At 42.5% G+C, this 25,468-nt stretch overlaps 1 protein-coding gene across 3 annotated transcripts in view; it reads right to left on the reverse strand.

Moving 5' to 3' along the window:
* The window catches only part of cplx2b (complexin 2b), a 423,444-nt gene that overhangs the window by 233,618 nt on the left and 164,358 nt on the right, over positions 1-25,468 (reverse strand). For 2 of the 3 annotated variants that reach the window (XM_085995293.1, XM_085995295.1), the window contains one exon: positions 24,529-24,643. In XM_085995293.1, coding sequence (XP_085851419.1) covers positions 24,529-24,559 — 31 coding nt within the window. In that variant the 5' untranslated portion in view covers positions 24,560-24,643. Of the gene's footprint in view, positions 1-24,528; positions 24,644-24,794; positions 24,887-25,468 lie in introns of those variants that run through there. The other variant, XM_085995292.1, reaches the window with a different exon arrangement.

Consider the following 25,468-nt stretch of genomic DNA (forward strand, 5'->3'; position numbering starts at 1 on the left):
GACTCCAGCTTTACAGGTGAGCTAATTTCCACCTGGTAGTTTTAATTTAATTCAGTGGAAAACTGTTACAGCTTTCACTGAAAGTCCATTGATAAGGGCTTAACAGGTCTTAAATGAGCAACAGCAGAATATTTTCAAAAATACTGATATCAATTTCATTCTCCACTCATTTTTTTGAGCAGGATATGAGGAGTGGTGCAGAAAAGGGAAAATAAATGGTGGTTTAAGTTTACCTTCTGCCAGCTTTGATGCTCAGGTTTGCTGCTGTTGCTGTTGATGACCCTTGCATTTAATGCAATTTTGAAAAAATTCTTACAAAATATAAAGTATATTTTTATAAAATAATCCATACCATCTTTTGTAACTGGTACTCAAAGAATGAGATGATTCAAATAGGAACATCCTTTTAGAGATCTTATTAATGCTCAAAATTTCCTCTTCTCAGTCTTGTCACCTCAAAGAATAATCACAGCAGATAGTGTACGTGCAATCTCACTGAGTCGTCCAAGCATATGCTCAGTACATGATTTATGTCCTTCACTGACAACTTCAGTATGATGTGTATGCTATTAGTATCCCCATCTTTGAAGCCATTTATCAGAAAAGTCCTTGTCAAAAGAGTCCTTATTTTCTTTAATTCTAAATCAGTGTTATAATGAATAATTAGTGTATAATCATTAAAATATATGTTTATTTGAAACAATTATCCATTTTTTAGTTATCTTAGAAATCTTGAACCAGTTTCATAGAGAAATATATACTTAGCACATTAGTATATAGCAAGCTTTGAGACAAAGTTATCCATAATATTTTGCACCACTCATTTGTATTCCTGCAATACATCAGGGAAGGAAATAAGACACTTTTTCACAGCAGTCAAGACACATTTTCACAGCAGCCCCTTTACTTTTTGTCATAGCAACTGAAAAAGTATAATCACATGGCTTCATGATTGAAAAGAATCTAGACTTGGATTGTAAGAGAAAAAAATTAAACAACTGCAGTAACTGCTTGATGGTTTCAAAGCCTTATTGACTGTGAAGGTAGGACAAAAGCCAAGCGCTGGTAACATACCATAAACCAAACAACTCAGTCCTCGCTGATCAACTGCTCATGCTGTGCGTTTGATAAGAAGAGCCTTGTTTATTGGATGCTGCAGGATTATTATCCTAAAAGTGAAATCCACATGGGGTTTTTTAATGTGCTTTTCAATTTTGAATTGTTTATCAAAATTACAGCTTGGTACAAAAGCTCTTGTAGCTTGTGTGTATAAAAAGATGGAGTTAACTTTCCTGCCGATCGCTACCTACAAAGGACACAAACATTTTGATATCCTGCAGCCACATCTGGTATTGAGTAGTGGATCTTCACCCCATAAAACACAGCTCCAGACAGCATTGCTCACCACATGCAATACACGTATGTAATTATTCAACATTTATGCAAAGTAACACTTAACATGATTACACTGTCAAACTGTAAGCAGGCCGTCATGCATGAGAATACAGGCAAATTTAACAGGTACTTCACTATATTGGAAAAATTTGGCTTCTCTAATTGATGTTGAAAACATTTTCATTACATAATTACAAGAATGGGGGAATTCGGTTACAGATGCAAGTAAAAAATGTAACCTTGAGATTCCTTGATGGCTTAGTGAGTTTATCCAGTGAGTAGTGATCCATACAGACTAAAAAGTCCCAGGTTGCAATCTATGACTGTGCAGTATGTAATCTCAGCTGGGATACTACAGTGTCCCTGGGTTAGTGAAGATACAGATAGGGGAAGAGATGCAAAATTTGCCTGTTGATTAAAAAGCTTAAGGCATGGGTTAAGGCCTTGGAGAGGAGGGTAAATAATCACAGGAATGGATGTTCAACATGCCCAACCACTGTTGAGCAGAAATCAACAAAGTAAGTTGAATGCAGAAAAATATAATTAGAACAGTAAAGTATAAATCAGAGGAAGTCATGCCCAAAGTCAGACCAAACTTAAACACTCTGTCCCATTATGGTAGTATAGTGGTTATGTCACTGGACTAGTAATCCAGAGACTTATGATCCAGAGATGTGAATTCAAATCCCACCATGGCAGCTGAGGAATTTAATTCAGTTAATTAAATAAATCTGGAATAAAAAGCTAGTATTAGTAATGGTGACCGTGAAACTATCAGATTGTCGTAAAAACCTATCTGGTTCACTAATGTCTGTTAGAGAAGGAAATCTGCCGTCCTTACCTGGTCTGGCCCATATGTGACTCCAAACCCACAGCAATGTGGTTGATTCTTAACTGCCCTCTGAAATGGCCTAGCAAGCCACTCAATTGTATCAAACCACTACAAAGTATAAGAAGAATAAAACTGGATGGATCACCCGGCTCCAACCTAGGCATCGGATTCAGACATGGCAAAGGTACACCCAGCCTAGTTGACACTGCAAAGTTCTCCTCACTAACATCTGGGGACCTGCGCCAAAATTGGGAAAGCTAATACAGACTAGTCAAGCAACAGCCTGACTTGGTCATACTCCTAGAATCTGAAGTGTTTGCAACCACCTTCAGCCAGAAATGCCGAATGGATGATCCATCTCAGCCTCCTCCTGAGGTCCCCACCATCACAGAAACCAGTATTCAGCCAATTCGATTCACTCCACATGATATCAAGAAACGGCCGAGCACTATGGGCGCCAACAACATCCCGGCTATAGTGCTCCAGAACTAGCTGCACCTCTAGCCAAACTGTTCCAGTACAGCTACAACATTACCCAGGTATGCCCTGTCCACACAAAGCAGGACAAAGCCAATTACCGCCCTATCGTCTACTCTCAATCATCAGCAAAGTGATGGAAGGTGTCGTCGACAGTGCTATCAAACAATACTTACTCACCAATAACCTGCTCACTTTGGGTTCCACCAGGACCCTTGGCTGGTGACTTCATTACACCTTTGGTCCAAACATGGACAAAAAAGCTTAATTCCAGAGGTGAGGTGAGAGTGACTGCCCTTGACATCAAGGCAGCATTTAACCGAGTATGGCATCAAGGAACCCTAGTAAAATTGAAGTCAATTGAATCAGGGGGAAAACTCTCCACTGGCTGGAGTCATACCTAGCACAAAGGAAGATGGCTAGGTGGTTGTTGGAGACCAATCATCTCAGCTCCAGGACATCACTGCAGGAGTTCCTCAGAGCAGTGTTCTAGGCCCAGTCATCTTCAGTTGCTTCATTAATGACCTTCTCTCCAACATAAGGTCAGATGTGGGGATGTTCGCTAATGATTGCACAGTGTTCAATTCCATTCACAACTCCTCAGAAAATGAAGTAGTCCGTGCCATACGCAGCAAGACCTGGACAACATTCAGGCTTGGGCTGATAAGTGGCAAGTAACATTTGTGCCACAGAAGTGCCAGACAATGACCATCTCAAATAAGAGAGAGTCTAGCCACCTCCCCTTGACATTCAACAGAATTGCCATCATCAAATCCCCCACCATCAACATCCTGGGAGTCAACATTTACCAGGAACTTAACTGGAACAGTCAAATAAATACTGTGGCAACAAGAGCAGGTAGAGGCTTGGTTCCCTTCTAAGTCACACACCATTCTGACTTCGAATTATATCGTTGTTACTTTGTCGCTGGCTCAAAATCCTGGAACTCCCTCCCTAGCAGCACTGTGGGAGTAGCTTCACCACGTGGACTGCAGCGGTTCAAGAGGGCAGCTCACCACCACCTTCTCAATGGCACTTATAGATGGGCAATAATTGATGGCCTTGCCAGCGATGCCCACATCTCATGAATGAATAATTTTTTTTTTCAAATTCTGGTCAGTGAAACACGGGAAATATTTAAGCACTAGAGGCAGTTCAGAGAAGAGCTATGAGGCTGATCCTTAAGATTGCAGAACTAAGGTACTAAAGATTGGAGAATGTGGGCTTTTCAGTCTTGAAAGGAGGTGACTAAGAGGTAGCTTTATAAAGGTGTACAAGATAGTAAACAATGGCCCAGAAATTTGGGTCTCCACGGGTGAGTACACATGGGGTACTCACCCGTAGGGCCAATGGAAGTGCCGGTTTCCTGCATGCACTGTGCATGCGCGGGAAACCGGCACTTCTGTTCCTCTGAACGAAGGGGTTCAGAGTTTGAACGTGTCCGCGGGAGGGGCTGCGTGTGCGCAATGAACTTTGTTTTTCTTTTTACAGGTTTTCCCGGGAGGGTAAGTCTCTAAAAGCTAGACATGTAAAAAGCAGGCGTAAGGCCTGCTTGTTACAAGGTAAGTGGTGAATTAATTAAAATTAAAACATTTTTTCCACAGGTTTATTATTTTTAAATACTTCAAAGCAAGGTAAGTTTATTTTTAGCCCCGTTAGAAAATAAAATTATTTTTTTCAAAAATTTAAATTATTGTTTAAAATAGTTATTTCATGTAATTTATAGTTTATTTAAAAAATGTGATTTTTAAAAAATTTATTTGAAGATTTAGTGCTATTTTGGGGCCGTAGTATTTATAAGTCTTGACAGCACTTCCTGTCAGAATTATGAATGGAGCATTCCCTGCTCCAATTGGCTCCCCATAGCCCACGTGATCCCAGGGGACGCATCGAACTAACTGCACCCCTGGGGTATGCAAGCACTGCACGCCGGCAGCTGGACCAGGCCCCGGATCGCAATTCCACGGGGTCCACAGCTCAACGGCCGGCGCGCAAGGTAAGTGCAGATCGGGGGCTTACACCCGCAGTAAGCCCCTGACCCGAATTTCTGGGCCATTATAAAAAAGCTGGATCCAGGTCATTCTTTCAAACTAACCTATGGAGATAGGATTAGGGGGCACAGGTTCAAACGAATAAAGTTTCAGACTGATGTCAGAAAGTTATTCACACAAAAAGAGTAATAAACACATGAGAGGGGCTTCTGGACAGAATAATGAAGGCTAAAGCCCTAGAATCATTTAAGGAAGAAAAATGGATGGGAGACTACAGCTTTTTTTGGATGGATGAATTAAGAATGGCCTTTCTCATCTGTATATTGTGATCAGCTCAAAGAAGCAACATAAAAGCAAAAGGTCATTTGGGAAAATCATAAATCAGAACAAGAACTTTTAAATCTCTGGGCTGAGGAAGATGATATAGTTCTGGTCCCAAACGCCTTGTACAAGTTCTCTGTGGCATTTACATTGCTACTAGAACAGTTCAGATTGTTTCTAATAGCAATGCATTTTGGCATCATTCCCAGCATCACAAGTCAAGCATCCATGCATGTACATGATGAATTGTCATTTAGATCAATGTCACTAGACTTTGTTTTCTCTGTCAACTGAAAATAAGATGTGAAGTCATTTTCCAATCTAAATTGATTTAAAATTAGTCTTGTTTGAACCAATATGGATCTTTCTGAATTTGTCAACTTTGGGTCAGTTCAGAATCTGGACATTTGCTGGAAGGGAGGTGCAGAGTAGATTTAGCTACAGGCATCATTTGGACTTCCCCGTTAAAGGGATTTTACTATTCTATAAAACAAATCTGCAATTTGGAACTAAAAACTGGAGCTAGATTTGCTTAATATATTCAAACCTATGATTTATTTTCTTAGTTGTAAGCATGTAAACAGATGACATAATTGACTTAAGTAACTTTTGTAAGTGGATGAAATGGGGATTAATTATTCTGTATTCAGTAGAAACAATGATATTTATTTTATATATATATGATGTACTCTTGCACCACATAAAGGTTTGTGGTAATTACAATGTATAACAGGTTAGTTTTACGCACTAGAAAATGCTGGAAAAACTCAGCAGGCCGGGCAACATCCGTGGAGAGAGAAATAGAGTCAACGTTTCAGGTCGAAACCCTTCTACAGAACTGAGAGAAAAGGCAGGAAATGAAACAAAAGGCAGTTTGGGGGCTGGGAAATGGGGGAGGGGATGATTCAAAGTGAGATGAGATAGTAATAGGACAGGTAAAGGAACAGACAATGGCTGTAGATGAAGTGTGAAATGCACCGGCAGAGTGAGAGATAGCTGCCATGTGCGAGAGAGAAAAAAAGGAAAAGTCACAAACCAAAAGTGTGGATAAAAAATATAAAAATATAATAGGGGCCGAGGTTATGATCTGAAGTTGTTGAACTCGATATTGAGTCCGGAAGGCTGTAAAGTGCCTAATCGGAAGATGAGGTGCTGTTCCTCGAGTTTACGTTGAGCTTCCGTAGAACAATGCAAGAGGCCGCAGATGGTGAGGTCTGAGTGGGAATGGAATGGTGAATTGAAATGACAGGCGACCGGAAGCTCGGGGTGACCCTTACGGACTGAACGGAGGTGTTCCGCAAAGCGGTCACCCAATCTGCGTTTGGTCTCCCCAATGTTTTACACACTATTGTTCCAAGTGTGCTCCCTCTGCAAAATTCTTTATTCCTAAACATAAATGTGTTACCACCGTATTACTATGGATCATAACTGTGTCGCTACTAATGCAGCATATTTGTATGTGTATACCTGTACGAACTTTGGCTAATTTGATGTTCTGAAGAACATGTGGCTGAGGTAACAATTGTAAAGCAGACTTTTTAAAGACGACAGTGCCCTCTAGCAATCATGATGGAAAGCAAGTCTAAAGCTTTTCAGTATTTGCTTTAAACCTTTTGTGTGATCCATTTTCTTTGCAGCTCCTTAATATTTGGTGATGCCTTCAGCACTATAGGCCCTAAGCTCTGGGATTCCCTCCCTAAACCCCTCTGCATCTCCACCTCCCTCTCCTACTTTAAGGCCCTCCTTAAAACCCACCCCTTTGACCAAGCTTTTGGTCATCCCTCCTATAGTCATATCTATTTCTTTGTCTCTGCATTCATTTTTGTCTGATTATGCCTCTATGAAGCACTTTGTGACATCTTTCTAGATTAATGGCTCTATATAAATGCAGGTTGTTGTTGCTGTTATATCTACAGAAATTATTTTCCATAAACTTCAGACAAATGTTTCTTAATTCAGTGTGCTTTTAAAAATCTCAAACTGCAGCATTATCTTGTATTTTCATTTTGAAGAAATTTTACTGCAATCCTCAAATAGGGGAATTAAACTGCACATCCTGCATCATTGCAAAGTAGGTTTTGCATCAGACCAGCACAAGTTAACTGATGGTTCTCAATCCTGAACAGGGAGCAATTCAAATTTTCTATTGCAATATAAGACCACCTGAAGTAGGTAGCCTTACACAACTTCAGTTTTGCACTGGTTACAAAATCTAGCTCCAGTTTGCTGAAATACTTTAAAGATCAAGGCCTAGAAATTCACTATGGCCTCGCCAGCTGCCTAGCGCCCAAAAGTTAGCGCTGGCCGGGAAGCCTATAGCAATCGTCAGATATTCATTGTTAGCGCCCCAAATCGGAAGCGGGCGCTATACCAGGGTGTGCCCACCTCCGCTTGGTGCACTGACACTGAATATCAGCGCTCTTGGCGCCGCTGCGCCAGGCGCTGCGCAGCGGCAGGCTGCGGTACTGCAGGCCTCCTCCTTCTCTTAAGGGGGAGCTGCCTGCAATGGGAAGATCGCCGCTGGATAGTGCCGGCAAATGAGCCCGGCACCACGGAGAAGTGCCGGGCTCGCGGAAAGCAGCCGGCAATGCCGCGGGGGGGGGGGGTGGAGGAGGCCGGGGAAGGAGGTGCGGGCAGGCGGCCGCTGCAAAAGCGGCCGGCCGCACCTTCCACTTTAAAGCGCCCCACTAAGGCAGCAGGACGGCCCCGTTTTCTGGTCGCTGTTTGCGGCCGCTTTGGAGGAGGTGGCCGCAATTAAATATGGGGATCGGCGTGGTTTCGGGGCGGAACCGGAGCACTGCGCACACCGATGACGTCATCGGTGCCGGCGCAGCGCTAACGGCTACCGCCGCCAATACTGCTGCGCTGAATATCTGCGCAAACTCATTTTTGGCGCAAAATCACCCTTTAGGCGTTAACTGGGCGCAAAGCTGGCAGCGCCTTAATGAATTTCTAGGCCCAATTTTTTTTTAATGATAGAAAAGAGCTGACAGGATAGTGAATTCTTAAACACTTCTACATGCAATAGGTGGTAGAAGTTTGGAACACTCTTCCGCAAATGGCAATTGATGCTAGGTCAATTGTTAATTTTAAATCTGAGCGTGATAGATTTTTGTTAACCAAAGGTATTAAGGGATATGAAGCAAAAGGTAGGTATATGGAGTCAGCTATGATCTCATTGAATGGTGGAACAGGCTCAAGGAGCTTAATGGCCTACTCTTGAACCTCTGTTCCTATGTTCTTTCCTAATATTACAAATATCACTGGTAGGAGACCAGCGAGCAGAGCTCTGCCCAAATATATATAAAAAATTGTGTATCTGCACGCAATTGCTTTTTAATTTTTAAACATTATAAATTCCTATGTCCACATTTTTTATGGAAACTACCTACGTAAAATGGTCATGCTGTAATTACATCACCTGCCAGCAGAGGGGCTACAGTATCATTGCTAGCAGCAGGGTATCATTACAGTGTGGCAAGTTTACATAGGCAGTTTCCATTTCAAATGTTGTCATAGAAATGTATAATGTCAATGTAAAAATAAAGGCAGCATGCATGACTTATAAATGGGGATCGATTACTTCTATGCATCCTGGTCTAATTACTTCTATGGTGTGGAGATGCCGGAGTTGGACTGGGGTGGACAAATGTAAGAAGTCACAAAACACCAGGTTATAGTCCAACAGCTTTATTTGAAATCACAAGCTTTCGGAGCACTGCTCCTTCGTCAGGTGAAGTGGAGAAATGCATAAAGACACAGCTTATATAGTCAGAGAATCATGTCAGATGTTTACAGGTAATATTTCCAACTGCCATTTATCACACCTCGGCAGAGAGATAATCACAGCAATCAAAGGTGTGAATGGTGTCCAAACAGGTCAGTCAGGAAAACATTACATCAAAGAACAATGAGGTGGGGTCACAAGGGGTCAATTATTGCAGATGCTGGGGTCTGTATGAAAAACAAAAAAAGGCAAAAAACATTTTTTTTTGCTGGAAATCACAGCAGGTCCGGCCGCATCTGTGTAGAGAGAACAAGCCAATGTCGACTCGAGTCTGGATGACCCTACGTCAGGTGGGGTTACATGTAGCGTGACATGAACCCAAGATCTCGGTCATCCAGACTCGAGTCGACATTGGCTTGTTCTCCCTACACAGATGCAGCCGGACCTGCTGTGATTTCCAGCAAAAAAAATGTTTTTTGTCTGTTTTTTTGTTTTTCACACAGACCCCAGCATCTGCAATAATTGACCCCTTGTGACCCCACCTCATTGTTCTTTGATGTAATGTTTTCCTGACTGACCTGTTTGGACACCATTCACACCTTTGATTGCTGTGATTATCTCTCTGCCGAGGTGTGATAAATGGCAGTTGGAAATATTACCTGTAAACATCTGACATGATTCTCTGACTATATAAGCTGTGTCTTTATGCATTTCTCCACTTCACCTGATGAAGGAGCAGTGCTCCGAAAGCTTGTGATTTCAAATAAAGCTGTTGGACTATAACCTGGTGTTGTGTGACTTCTTACGTTAATTACTTCTATGCATCCTGGTCTAATTATCTCCCACCCTTCTTCACCTGAAGACTACATTGCTACAGGAGAATGACGAGTGTCTTTCAATATATACATATTGTGGTAAACCACTGTTGTTAGTATTGTTGTTCACTGTTAGTACTGTTGTGGATGAGTCCCTTCCTTTTCAAGTGGAGAGCGACGCATCCGACTTTGCCCTAGCTGCAACCCTTAACCAGGCGGGGAGACCCGTGGCCTTTTTCTCAAGGACCCTCCAGGGCCCCGAGATTCGACACTCCTCTGTCGAAAAGGAGGCCCAGGCCATTGTGGAAGCCGTGCGACATTGGCGGCATTACCTGGCCGGAAAACGATTTACCCTGCTCACTGACCAGCGTTCAGTGGCTTTTATGTTTCATAATAAGCAGCGGGGCAAAATCAAGAATGACAAGATCTTAAGGTGGAGAATCGAACTCTCCACCTACAATTACGATATCTTGTACCGGCCCGGGAAACTCAATGAGCCCCCAGATGCCCTATCACGTGGTACGTGCGCCAACGCGCAGGTTGATAGGCTACAGACCCTCCACAATGACCTCTGCCACCCGGGGGTCACCAGGTTCTTCCATTTTATCAAATCCCGTAACCTGCCCTACTCCATCGAGGAGGTCAGGACCATGACCAGGAACTGCCAGATCTGTGCCGAGTGCAAGCCGCATTTTTATAGGCCAGACAGAGCGAGCCTGATCAAAGCCACGCGCCCCTTCGAGCGGCTGAGCATCGATTTTAAAGGGCCCCTCCCCTCCTCTGACCGCAATGTGTACTTCCTCAATATAATTGATGAGTACTCCCGTTTCCCGTTTGCCATCCCTTGCTCGGACATGACCAGTACCACGGTCATTAAATGTCTGAATGACCTCTTCGCCTTGTTCGGTTTCCCTAGCTATATCCATAGCGACAGGGGCTCATCTTTTATGAGCGACGAACTTCGGCAGTACCTGCTCGCGAGAGGCATTGCTACAAGCAGGACCACCAGCTACAACCCCCGGGGTAACGGCCAGGTGGAAAGGGAGAATGCGACAGTCTGGAAGGCAGTCCTTTTAAACTTAAAATCTAAGGGCCTTCCGACCTCCCGCTGGCAGGAGGTCCTCCCTGCGGCGCTCCATTCCATTCGGTCGCTGCTCTGTACACCCACCAATGCCACTCCTCACGAGAGAATGTTCTCCTTCCCCAGGAAGTCCACGTCGGGGATTTCGCTACCAACATGGCTGACTTCTCCAGGTCCCGTCCTACTGCGGAAGCACGTGAGGACCCATAAGGCGGACCCCCTGGTCGAGAGGGTGAGCCTCCTCCACGCCAACCCGCAGTATGCTTACGTGGTGTACCCGGACGGGCGGGAGGACACAGTCTCCATTCGAGACCTCGCACCTGCAGGTGCTCCTGAAACACCCTCTTCGCCACCCACCGCTACTCCTGCCTACCCCCAGGACACAGTCCCCGCACGAGACCTCGCACCTTCGGGTGCCTCTGAGAGACCACCATTGCTACCTCCCATTACCCATGCTCTGACCCCTGTAGACGGCATGCAGCAGCCCCAGGGTCCGCCACCTGCTACACCTCCTCTGAACGAGACACCAGGTTCACCATTGGAAGCTGCACCATCACCGCCGCTGCTGCGACGCTCAGGACGGCTTACAAGGCCTCCTGATAGACTTCAGTACACGAATTTTTAGTGCACTTCACCCCGCCGGACTCAATTCTAAACAAGGGGTGAATGTGGTAAACCACTGTTGTTAGTATTGTTGTTCACTGTTAGTACTGTTGTTCACTCTTGCATATTGTTGTACTTGTCTGTGCATGCCTCAGCTGACTCCGCCCCTGGCTCCACCCTCATGGCTGGGTATAAAGGTCGCTGCTCAGAAGCCTCCAGCCCTTTTGGATACCAGGCAACCACAAGAGGCATGCTCTGTTCTTTGGTAATAAAAGCCTGTTTATTACTTTCTCAATCTCCAGTCTTTTGTAGCAATTGATAGTGCATCACATATGCACAAAGCTCTGCCTTACCTGATTAGACAGTGCGGTGCGAATGCAGGGAACTCTGCACTGTCCACTTGCCCTACCCTAAAATTATGTGGATATTAAACAATCTTATGCAGTACAACTACACTTAAGTAACTGCAATGAAAATATTAGAGGCTGCCGTGTACTATAAAGCAATACAGTGCACTAAGGTTCACTGCTAGAGCATGCACTAAAATTCAGTGCCATTACATATTTCTATTGGACAGCATGTATTTTCTCCTCAACATCTTCCATTTCTACATCATCTACATATATATAAAGGAATCGATCTGTCTGTCTGTCTATCTATCTGTCTGTCCTTCTGTCTGTTCTCGGGTGTGCGTCTGTCCGGCTATGCGCTCAAAAGTTATAGAGCGTACCTACGCGCGCGTTACCTCCGAAGAAAGCTTACGATTCCGGGACGCTCGTAAGCGTATTTACTTTTCGGTCGGACGAAAACTGTTCGCACCTTATGCAAAAAACCTTCAAAATTAAACTCATTATCTGCTAGCATTGATTGACTGACGTCAAGGTTCGACCAATCCTGTGCCGTCACGATTGACCAATCCTACAGTACGGTCCCCTGATGGTTGGCCAATCGGTGTGTGTGTGTGTGGGCGGGACTAATCGTTTTCATCTCAGGGATCTGGCAGCCATTGTTTCACTGCCATTACTTCAGCTTCCAGCTCAAACTACTTTGATCATCCAGCTTTGAAAAAGTTAGTATCTCTTTTAAAAATAACATAAGATTTACCAAAAACGTTTTATAAGTACTTTCACTTTCATCTTTCAAGGTATTAAAAAGGTAGAAATGTTGCCCGCCAGCAGATTGAGAGAGGGACACAGACAGGGCCCAAAAGCCTGGGACTCGATTTAAAATGTTGCCCGGCAGCAGATTCACAGAGGGACACAGAGAGGCCCCAAAGCCTGGCACTCGATTTAAACCGCCCGGCCCAAAACAGCCCTGGCAAAGCCGGGCTCCCCCAGCTAGTTAATAATGTAAGAAAACACATTGATAGATAATGCTCCCAATGTCAAGCTGCACTCGAAGGGACATGGGATAGAAATAGAGCTTCAAGACTGAATTTAACCTTAAATTCATTGTTAAGTATAATTATGAATGATAATAATAAACACAAATCACATAGATAACTTGAAAAAGGTGTGATTAGCAGCAGATTTTGAAATATCTGAATGCATGTTAATTATATTGAAAATATGATACTGAATTTTAACATTTATCACATTCAAAGAATTAATCTCCACTCAAAGTTAGACATTGGCCTGGATTTTGCAGTCAGTGGTGAACAAATGACACTTACCTTTGGCCACAGACTTTTATGGGCTTTTGCACTAGAAGTTGCAGTTATTAAAAATCATAAACACTGTGGCATGCGCTACAGGGAATCTGGGACCTTTTGTGAACAGGGCAAGCAACAGTGTGTCTTCTTACCTAATCAGATTGTAGAATCCTTACTGAGATGTGCTGAGTCTAAACCAGGAAGTGTAAGTTAGAATAGTTAATTCAATGCCAAATCAGGTATCAAAAGCAAAATAAAGAAAGGGACAGAAAGATGGGATTACGAGAGAGATGAAAGAGACAGAAGGAAAAAGGAAAAAAAGGATTTAAATTTCTTTATTTAAAAAATAATCTCCAACAATAATTAAAATCTGAAGGAATGAGTCTTCACATTTTTAAAAGTTAATTTTCAGTGCCAGAGAGGTTGCTAGGCAGTAATTAAGACATATCACGCCGTTAAAAATTCACTTACACTTGAATGAACAAGCCCTAACTTTTTCTGGCACGTTTAGTGGGTAACTATCACATAAGTACAACAACTGCATGCCGTTCCATACATTTTAAGAGCCTCCTCGAAGGCCTGCAATGGTGATTAATTCGATTTGGGGTCATGGCCAGTTTTGTGGGCGGGGCCAGCTACTAGAGCGATGTTTTTTAAACTAGCGCAATAGATTGTGGAAACTCGAGTTGCACTGGACGTAATTTGCGCATAAAATTCCATGATCTTTTGCTCTGGTTTGGCCGATTGCTGGCAAATTGCACCAAGAAAACCAGCGCAACCTTGTGGCAAGTCCTGCTCCAGATCTATAATATTGTTGCCATTTCTCCCAGCAGCACTCTCTTCAAGTGCAGATTCCCATGGGAAGCAGGAGATCACAGAATTAATCCTTAGGATTAAAAGAATAACAATCTACGTAAAAGGGAGATTTTGGTGTTCTTCAGTTGTATACCACCTTTAAAAAAAAAACAGAAAGAACGACCTAAGTACAAACTGGCCATATTGTGCCAATTCTATGTATATGCAAATTGTGCTAAATGGACAATTTGTGCTATGTTGGTAAATTAAGAATATTTAACAGTACCATGACACGCTGGGAGCAGGTGGGTCTGGTAGTGCACAGGAAACCTGGAACTAAATTGCCTGCAGATCTGTAAAAGCACCTGAAGCGCATCTTCAGCATGCCGATTGCTTGCTCAATGACACATCTGGTTTTCATATGGCTTTCATTATATCGCTCCTGGGCCTCATTGGCTGGGTTACTCAAGGATGCATCAGCCACATTTTAATTGGGTATCCCTTGTTTCCAAGCAGCTAGCCGGTAAGTCTGCTTCAAGGTGTGAAGAGATCAGGGAGGGTGGACTTGCGCAGGATGCAAGCATCATGGCAGCTGCCTGGGAATCTTGCACACACCTGCATCAACATCCTTTTGTGGTTGCACGGCAGCTACACATTGATGGAGTGGAAGCTCTCGCGGTTGATGAATACTCTTGGATGATCTGAGGGAGCCTTCATTGCCTCAAGCATTCAGTCGGTGATGCCCTGCACCTGTGGGAAGCCAGCCAGAGCAGCAAACCCAAGCAGCCGCTCATTCTGACTGGCATTATCAGTGGCAAAATGTACATAATTGCCTGCCCTGGCGAACATGCTATCAGTCACCTGTCTTATGCCGACTGCGAGATCCTGCAAATGTTTCCGGCAGAGCCCTGGAAGGAACCAGAGGCAAAGAAGTTGAGGGTGGTGGTGACTTTGATAGCCACTGGTAAAGCATGGCCACCATGCCCACTTGGCAGCAGGTCTTCTTCCAGCAGACTGTAAATGTCTGCCACCACCTGATGCGAGACTCTGAGCCTCCTGAGACAGTGCTGTTCCAAAATGTCCAGGAAGCCCATCCTCTGCCTATACATCCTGGGTTGCAGGAATGGCTTCCTGCGAGCTGCATCTCTCTGCTCATCCCCTCTCTCCTGTGGAGCGGCAGGTCTGTGAGGAGCAAGCTGTTGCTGCTCCTACTAGTGCTGCTGCTGGTGCTCCTGATGGTGCTCTTCCTCCAGCTCCTGGTGCTGTTGTTGCTGCTGGTCATCTTGGTCATCATCTAAGAACATAAGAAATAGGAGCAGGAGTAGGCCATTTGGCCCCTAGAACCTGCTCCGCCATTCAATAAGATCATGGCTGAACTTTTACCTCATCTCCACCTTCCTGCCCGATCCCCATATCCCTTGATTCCCTTAATATTCAAAAATCTATCGATCTCTGTCTTGAATATACCCAACAACTGAGCCTCCACAGCCCTCTGGGGTAGAGAATTCCAAAGATCCACCACCCTCTAAGTGCAGAAATTTCTCCTCATTTCAGTCCTAAATGGCCGACCCCTTATTCTGAGACATTGAACCCTAGTTCTAGACTCCCCAGCCAGGTGAAACATCTTCCCTGCATCTACCCTGTCAAGCCCTGTAAGAATTTTGACTGTTTCAATGAGATCACCTCTCATTCTTCTAAACTCTAGAGAATATAGGCCTAGTCTACTCAATCTCTCCTCATAGGACAATCCCCCCATCCCAGGAATCAGTCTGGTGAACCTTCGTTGCACTCCCCCTATGGCAAGTATATCCTTCCTTAGGTAAGGACACCAAAACTGTACACAATAATTCAGGTGTGGTCTCACCAGGGCCCAATACAATTGCAGTAAGACATCTTTACTCTTGTACTCAAATCCTCTTGTAATAAAGGCCGATATACTATTTGCTTTCTTAATTGCTTGCTGTATCTGCATGTTAACTTTCAGTGATTCGTGTACAAGGACACCCAGGTCCTTTTGAACACCAACATTTCCCAATCTCTCACCATTTAAAAAATACTCTGCTTTTCTATTTTTCCTACGAAAGTGGATAACTTCACATTTCTCCACATTATATTCCATTTGCCATGTTCTTGCCCACTCACTTAGTCTGGCTATATCCCCGTGAAGCTTCTTTGCATCCTCCACACAACTTACATTCCCACCTAGCTTTGTATCATCAGCAATCTTGGATATATTACTTTTTGGTCCCCTTATCCAAATCATTGATATAGATTGTGAATAGCTGAGGCCCAAGCACTGATCCTTGCGGTACCCCACTAGTTACAGCCTGCCAACCTGAAAATGACCCACTTATTCCCACTCTCTGTTTTCTGTCCGTCAACCAATCCTCAATCCATGCTAGTATAGTACTCCCAATCCCATGAGCCCTAATTTTGTTTAATAACCTCTTGTGTGGCACCTTATCGAATGCCTTCTGAAAATCCAAATACACCACATCCACTGGTTCCCCTTATCTATTCTGCTAGTTACAACCTCAAAAAACTCTAACAGGTTTGTCAAACATGATTTCCCTTTCATAAATCTGCGTTGACTCTGCCGAATCCTATTATTATTTTCTAAGTGCCCTGTTACCACGTCCTTAATAATAGATTCTAGCATTTTTCCTACTACTGATGTCAGGCTAACTGGTCTGTAGTTCCCCGTTTTCTCTCTTCCCCCTTTCTTAAATAGTGGAATGTATAGAAGATATTACTGTTAACAGGCAGTTAAATGGCTATAATCCTCTTCCTCCCACTAAGAATTGGGTTCCTGTGCAAATTGAGGACCCGACTCCCAGGAAGATTGTTTGGAGGCAGGTTGGGAGCGCGTTTGGGACCTGCTCCCATTTTGGGGGATTTTCCCAGCAATCCCGCCTCCAAACCCGCCTCCTCAGGGCTGGTAAAATCCAGCCCAAAGTATTTGTTTAATTTCTCCGCCACTTCCTCGTTCCCCATTACAATTTCTCCTGTCTCAGCCTGTAAGGGACCCCTGGTTACTTTTGCTAATCTTTTCCTTTTTACATACCTATAGAAGCTTTTACAATCAGTTTTTATGTCTCTCGCTAGTTTACTGTCATACTCTATTTTCCCTTTCTTTATCAATTTCTTGGTCCTTCTTTGCTGAATTCTAAAATTCTCCCAATCCTCAGGCTTACTACTCTTTTTGACAACATTATAAGCCTCTTCCTTTGATCTAATACTATCTTTAACTTCTCTTGTTAGCATCGGTTGGACCACTTTTCCTGTGGGGTTTTTGTGCCTTAAAGGAATGTATATTTGTTGTAAATTATGTATTAATTCTTTAAATGCTAGGCATTGCTTGTCTACCATCATACCTTTTAATGTAGTTTCCCAATCTACCTTAGCCAACTCGCCCCTTATACCTATGTAGTTTGCTTTGTTTAGATTTGAGACCCTAGTTTCGGATTTAACTAAATCACTTTTGAACTTAATATAGAATTCTATCATATTATGGTCACTCTTCCCTAAAGGCCCCTTTACTGCAAGTTTATTAATTAACCCTTTCTCATTGTACAATACTAGATCTAAAAAATAGCCTGTTCCCTACTTGGTTCCTCAACATACTGATCTAGAAAACGATCTTCTATACATTCCATGAATTTGTCCTCCACACTATTATTGCAGATTTGGTTTGTCCAATCTATATGTATTACCCTTGTTACATGCACCTCTAATTTCCTGTTTTATACTCTGCTCTACATTACAACTACTGTTTGGGGGCCTATAAACAACTCCCACTAATGTTTTCTGCCCCTTGCTGTTTCTTAGCTCCACCCAAACTGATTCTACTTCTTAATTTTCGGAGCTAAGATCCTTTCTCTCTACTGTCTTTATCCCATCCTTTATTATCAGGGCTACCCCTCCTTTTCCATTTTGCCTATCTCTTCTAAAAGTTAAGTATCCTAGAATATTTAGTTCCCAACCATGGTCACTTTGCAACCACGTCTCTGAAATTGCTATTAGATCAAACCTATGAATTTGTATCTGAGCCATTAATAATTCATCTATTTTGTTGCGAATGCTTCGCGCATTCAGATATCTGAGGTCCAAAGTAAAACAGCGTAAGTAGCACCAATGCTGATCTGATAGATCACAGCTGCAAAGTGGAGATCAGATGTACAAACCTCCAAAGTAGTGAAAGTCACCTCCAAAGTAGTGAAAGTCACCTGTAAACAATGTTCCTTGTAGGTTGCGCTTTGTTCTGCAGGCCTGTTTCTTTTACTGCGAGGGCCTTTAGATTTCTGCGCATGTGCGGTACTTACAATGGAAAAGCCGGTGAGAGGCCTGCGCGGGACCTTTCCCATTACTCCTTAGAGGGAATATTGCTTGTAAAGTAGTGAACGTAACCTCTCAACACAAGTACTGTGAACAAAAGCCTTTCACACAATCAGGCATGAAAGCAGCTGTGAGGTTACTGGAATGTTTGCCTGTCATTTCTTCAGCCCCCTCAACTGCCGCTGTGTTCTCACCTTGCTTTCACTGGCAAGTTCCAGGAAACCTGAGAAACCCGTGCATCACAGTTAAATCACAAAACCCATGTTATTATCACTCTTAATGAGCTACTAACATATTGAAATTGACAGCCCGCCTCTCCCGAGGGGGTTGCTTGCACGCAGCCTAACGCGTTGCAATTAAATGCGGAAGTTGGTGGGTTGGAGCCGGCTTCCCGACACGCTGTCAATTTCTGCGCTTTTAACCCCTCACACGCTCCCAAACCCTCGCATTCCTGCAAATAAAAATGCCCCCCAATGTTTCTAAAGCCTCCCTTCACACAGCTCTTTCACTGCATCTCATGCATACCTATACTTTGGCAGGGCACACATTCAGGTTGCAACTTCTAATTGAAAGCCTTTCCACACTCACATCTTCCAAGGCCTTCACACATTAAACCACTGCAACGTAAACATCAGTCTTCTGTTTGATACAGTTGTGAGCATTATATTAGCTGATATTACTGTGCTAGCCAGGAATAAGGCACAGGATTAACAGCTGAGGCAGTGGTGACCTTGCCAGCCATGGTAGTGGTGTTCCTATGTTGTAATTTTCTGCAGGTGGTACAGCTCTGCTGCTAGTTCCCTGCTGACTTGGGAAAAGCTGTAGCAATTACCCTTAATAATTGGCAGGTAGATGTGCTAAAATGTGCAGATATGGTTTAGTGCTTGCTGATGTCACTGACATGCCTCCTTTCATTTGGTGTCAATTCAAGCATTTGAGGCAGTTTAAAAACAATGTGACTTAAAGGAGTAAAGATATTGCCTCCACTTTTTCCTCAAAATTATCAAAAGATTAAGAAAACTCAAAGAAAATCACTCTATTAAAAGGTATTGTAACTATTTCAAATAAAAACCATACAAAGCCTGTTCCCTTAAGAGCTCCATTGTCGATGGATCTTATTCCCATACCAAATAGGTACTGAAAGAAATAAAGAGCAGAACCGGGGTACATCTCACAGATATTGTTTGCATCACACCTGAAACCTTAATGAAGCTAATGGGCACAAACACTCTGACGCACAAAATTCAGAATTGCAGCCCAGCAAGAAATGGGAACATAGTCTGCTTACCCAATTCTGTGATTCCCCCACACTCTTCTGATGTATGGTACTGCAGAATAGACACCTATGTGCTAACCTGTTGCAGCTTGGTCAACTATAGAATTAATAAATTTCAGGAAGTACATTATACAGAAGACCACTACTTGTAATTTTGGTATATTTGTTTGGTCAGTCAGGTGTCTGATATGCAGGAGAACCTATTACCATGTTTAACTCTCTAAATCAAACTACTTGAAAACCTACACTCGGCTGTAAGGTTTCTGTTTTCCAATGTGGAGTGTACACCCCTCTTCAAAGTGACATGCCCCACCTATTCAAGTCAAGAGTGCTTAGGCACAGGTTGGGCAAGGGTATTGCAGGCATTCAACCAGTTAAAATCACGCAAGTACTACAGAGCATTGGTATGCTTCCCACTGCTTCTCCAGCTAGGATCACCATATGCATTGAGGCACTGACTTGCAGGATTAGCTGAAGCTGAGGGAAAATAATCCCAGCCACCAGTGACAGGTCTATCTCTCCAGGTTCCACGGCTGATCATTCATTATCAGTGCCCTGGGGTATTGCAGGTCCATCCATTTTAGGTATTGGATTACTGAGTCGGACACCGCGTTGACTTAATTCTGAGCTTTCATCATTAGATGTGTCAGTCTGGCCAAGGCCCCAAGATACCCTGCTTACCTTGCTCTTCCCCCAAAGAGGATAGTACCTAACTATAGTATTATGCACAACCTCAGCTAAATTATATTTAGTGAACTGCAATTTACAACTAGGGTTATTCAGTGAATAAATGTCTATACGTATAAAATTCTAAATTGCTTTAGGTTTTCAATTTCTATTCACCAAATAGGAAAGTTCAATAGTGAGTACTGGTATAGACTGTATTGTTGTATTAAAGTAACCATGCTTATTGAGTCACAAATAAATGTAATTGATTGAAGCAACTTTGCTGAAACTACAAGACCGCTTATTATTTTAATATATTAGGATGACATTTCATGTGCATTACTCAGTGTTCCCATCTTAGAAGACTCACTGGCCCATAACCAGAATTTAGCCAGACATTTGTGCCAGCTTGACTAAGCAGTTCATTATTTTCAAAACCTCAGCTGATTGGTCATGTTAGTTCTAAAATATATGGCTTTCAGAAAGGCGAAGGACTCCTTCTGCCACATCGAGATTATAAGTCTGAAATTATAAGTCTGAAGAATCATACAGTAACTACTCTTGGAATGGTCTTCCTTTGGCGGAAGCACTTATCCACAATGTATAGAGCGACTGAAGATTTTCCTTCCTAGAATTGCCATAAATAGGAGTAGATTATCAATGGAAAGAAGTAGAGCAGAGTGGTAGGACATGCATATGTCTGTACACCTCTATGTGTTGAGTTTCTGATTTGTACTGCACTGTCATGGGGAAATGCTGAGCAGAGGCCACACACTTCCTCAGAGGCAGGGAAGGGAAAATCAGTGAGAAATCCACCTGTTTATTTGCACAGGTTTTCGTGACTATTTTCACAGTAGAATTATTGGGCAGCTCGTCTGCCTCTGTTCTAAGACAAGAATTGGGGACCTCTCTGTCCTCAGCTTCTTACACTGTTCCAACGAAGCTCAACGTAAGCTCAAGGAACAGCACCTCATCTTTCGATTATGCACTTTTCAGCCTTCTGGGCTCAACATCAAGTTCAACAATGTCAGACTATAAGCTCTGCTCCTATTTTTTTCAGATGGCAGCTGTTGATGATTCTGCTATTCCCATTTACACCTCTTCTAGACTCATTTTTTGTATCTTTACTTGTCCCATTACCATCTCTTTTTGCTTTATACAATCATACCTTTTGTCATTTAATCTCTCCTGCCTTCCACCCTATCACAGACCTTCCCTTTTGTTCTTTCCTCCCCCCTCCTTCCCCTGCCCCTGCACTTGCTTAAAATCTGTTACATCTCTAACTTTTTCCAGTTCTGACAAAAGGTCATCAACCTGAAACATTAACTCTGTTTCTCTCTCCACAGGTGCTGCCTGACCTGCAGAGTATCTCCAGCATTTTCTGTTTTAATTTCTGGGGATTAATTCTTCTGTTCAGGAGTGCATCTCATTGAGTAGCTGAACTTCTCAAAACTCTTCCACGGTTAGTTAACTTTATAAATTCTATCCCTCACCATACCAAACTTTATGGTCCCCAAAGACATCACTGCAGACATCCTGTACTCCACAGAACCTAATTATAGAGGAGTGGAATATTTGTAATAAAATAAAATAGGTATTTTCTATTCAGAACCTGGGAGGTGTCCGATATTCTGTTATGGCTAAGCAGAGGTATTGAACACCTATGTAGTTGTACAACAGAGTCAGACATGATGCAAGGAAAACCCCAGTGGTGGAGAGCTTTGGGAACCAGAAGTCCAAAGTCATCATTCCTTCCAAGCATGCTACACTTACCATGTCATGTCTCAATTACTCATATTGTATCAGCTGTAGCTCAGTTGGTAGCACACTTGCCTCTGAGTCTAGAAGGTTGTGGGTTCAAGTCCCACTCCAGGCACTTGAACACATAAAGCTAGGCTGAAACTCCAGTGTGGTATTGAGGGAGTGCTGCACTGTCGGAGATGCCGTCTTTCGGATGAGATGTTAAACTGAAGCCCTGTCTGCTCTCTCAAGTGGACGTAAAAGATCCCATGGCACTATTTTGAAGAAGAGCAGGGGCGTTATCCCTGGTGTCCTGGCCAATATTTATCCCTCAACCAACTTAACAAAAACATATTATCTGGTCATTATCACATTGCTGTTTGTGGGGCCTTGCTGTGCGCAAATTGGCTGCTGCATTTCCTACATTACAACAGTGATTACACTTCAAAAAGTACTTAATTGGCTGTAAAGTGCTTTGAGATGTCTGGTGGTTTTGAAAGGTGCTATATAAGTGCAAGTCTTTCTTTTATATACTGTATCCCACAATGTTATTTTCTGAAAGTAATCTAATTTGCATTTGAATGAATCAATACTAACTGCATCCCACCATCTCCCTAGGGAGCCTTTTCCATAGATTGATCACTCACTCACTGAAATATTGTTTTTGGAAGATTTGCTTTGAATTTACCCCAAGTGCAGACCATGTCCTCTGGTTCTGCTGTTCTGGTCAAGGTGAAATAGCTAGTCATGGTCTACATTATCCAGTCCCTTTAGAATCTTAAAAACAGCAATCATATCACCTCTCAACCTTCTCTTTAATTTAATGCCATTGCATATGATCATATTATGCTTTTTTTGTTCTATATTATGTGGGATCCTGAAGTCTTGTAATTCCTTGTGACATGAATGGAGTAGTCAGAAGCAGTTGACAGCTAAAGACAAATCTAACTTTTCCAGTAGAAACCCTACAGGTTGAGAATACAATCCCTTTACCTTGCTTTCAAGTTGATTTTTGAAAAATGTATTGGAATAAATATAAACGTATATATAAAATCATATTTGATATTCAATGAAACCTCTACAAATTCAATATTCAAAAATGTTCTTTTATTGCTACAGTATCCGTGACGTAGATGTTCATTGGGGCTTTGAAAGGATCGGTTGATTTCAAAATTAGGAAAGTTAAAACGCTTTTGAGTAGAACATCCTGCATCAATGAGAGTGGCATATCCCAAAAAGCTGCTATTGAATGAAATAACTAGTTTTGATGTGTGCTGCTTGTCGTAGTTAATAATTCAATGAAAGTGTAAATATCGTGCCCAGTAACAAAGTCTAAATTTGTAATAATTCCTAATTATTTTTGGAAAATGTTGCTAAATCAGTCGGGCGGTTGACTATTCGATAAAATTGTACTCTCTTTTTCAAATTAAGAAATGTATTTCTCAAGATGGATCCAACTTGTTTTCTTTTTGGATTTCCTATGCTTTCTGAAGAAAATATCTATATATATGTGTGTTCCGCACCCACTATAAGTAACCGTGCTTAACACAGGCTCCAATCGCAGCATTGTGGATGGGACCTCATACTGGTGAAACGTCAAAGCACCTGTTAATAAACTGACTTTCGTTTGTTCCCTCGGGGAGGGAATCAGCAAAAATGACACGAAATTGACACGGTGTAACTGAAGCTGCAAAAAAAAACACTGCAAAACAATTAGAAGCAACTCAACATATGGGCAGTATACCGAATAGTGTTTGTCTGTGACTCCCTGGCCTTGGATGAATGCTGAACTTTGCGCCGCGAGTTCCCAGTGGAAACCAGTAGCTGTGCAGCTGCCTGTTGAACAAAATGATTTTTAAATCCTTTAAATGTGGCATCTGTCTGGATATTCCGCAGTATAAATGAAACTTCACCAGCAACAAAACATCGCCACCCCCTGTGTTTGTTGGAGGTCTACCAGTTAGCGTACCGCAATGTACCGGATATATTATACATATATATATCCTCAAAAGGCAAATGACTCGATCTGTCTTATTCTCAAGGAAGTGTCTGGCTTCTTACTCAATCTGGCAAATTTACCTCAAAATACGCCTACATTCTGCAAAAAAAAATTAAAATAAGAATGTTCTTGTCAATTATAAGAATGAGGCTGTTTCACGTGCTACAGATTCCTTATCCAGCAGATTTGCAAGCCACTTCCTAATATCCACAAGCAGGTTTTTTTTTTGCCAGAGTCACTAAAGAATCAGCTGGAGTAAAGAAATCACATCGCGCTTGGGTTTTATGTTGATTTTGCGAATTTAAACTTCAGGAACACTTCGGCAAAGACTTTGGTTACATGGGCTGTATTATCTCTCTGAATTGTTTTTTAAACGTACCATGGCTACAGATAAAGTACACTGTTCCTTTAAGAGAATATTCCGGGTTTATGAACATCATTATCTCTACGCCAGTCACAGTGTCTCTCGGGGCCACACGCTTATTATCGGCACTAATCCCTCAGCACCCCAGCTGCTTGATCTTCTAGCATCATTTAACCTTTTCACCGATTTTTAGCATACGGTGTGACCTTGAGCAAACAACAGATCTCTCAGCGAACCTCACTTCCAGACATGCCTTGTCTGTTTATTTTTCAATGAAATCGTGAGTTACGTTAAGACTGAGACCCGAGCGGGAGAATCATCGACAACGTCGCAGTAAAACCGGGAGCAAAGATTGTCAGTCAGTGTAAAATCAAGACAGATCACATTTCCTAAATGATTCTTCCGTGTTTGATAACAGCATCGCAGACTTCTCCAAATAGTAATGACTGGCTTTACTTACCGCCCAACGCTTGCTTCATAACGAAATCCATGGTGCTGAACTAATTGTCTTCACTACTGATTTAAGAAAATTTCATTCAGATTTCCTGTTGAATCGCTCAAGAACGTTGTCAGATCTGGAAACAAGATATAAGCAAAATAGATTACTGTGCTTTGAATCGCTCAGTTCCTCTCACTCGCGCTCTGCCAGAAGTAAGTTCAGTAAACAGCTTCGTGCATTTATATTTCAGAATTGGCGAGAGCCTTTATATTACGGGACGTGTGTACCCTTGTCTTAGTCTCTGTGAAATGGGAACTGCGGACGCCGAATCCTTTTTCATTTATTTTTTTGGATGTACAATAACTAAAGGCGTGTCTGTAAGTTACGGACGCTGAAGGAAGCTACGTTTTGTGGAAAACATGACTCTCTCTAGTGGTGGAGGTGCATCATGCAGTTAGCGCACCTCAACGTTCAATTGTACAGAATAGCATGCATACTTGTTACATTAGAAGCCGCAATTATATATGTTTATATATATATATATATAGATAGATATATACCCACACACACATACACATATATATATATATATATATTAGTTCGCTTTCTTATGCCTTTTTCAAGACACTAATGAATCGGTGATCTCTCAACAATGGCATTTACCTGTTGATACCGACGTTATTCTTTGCTAAATTGAATTGTTCTTACAGGTGGGGTGGGGCATGACTGCCTTCCCTTTTAAGCACAGTGTAGAACGTATTGCAATTTATAAAGGATTAAACGTGCAATTATTCCATTCAGGTCATTGATATATAGATAGTTACCGCTTCTGATACTGAATTTATGACCTGAAGATAAAACTGGCTGATCGATCGCCAGTGAGTGGGATAGTCAGTCCCAGCAGAGCACAAGCAACACCGTGCCCAATTTAATTCCCTGTACGTCCTCATTAAAGTATCCC

Source organism: Somniosus microcephalus, chromosome 8, assembly GCF_052327205.1.
Source record: "Somniosus microcephalus isolate GS21.2 chromosome 8, FLI_Smic_1.0, whole genome shotgun sequence".
In the NCBI taxonomy this organism is placed as follows: Eukaryota; Metazoa; Chordata; class Chondrichthyes; order Squaliformes; family Somniosidae; genus Somniosus; species Somniosus microcephalus.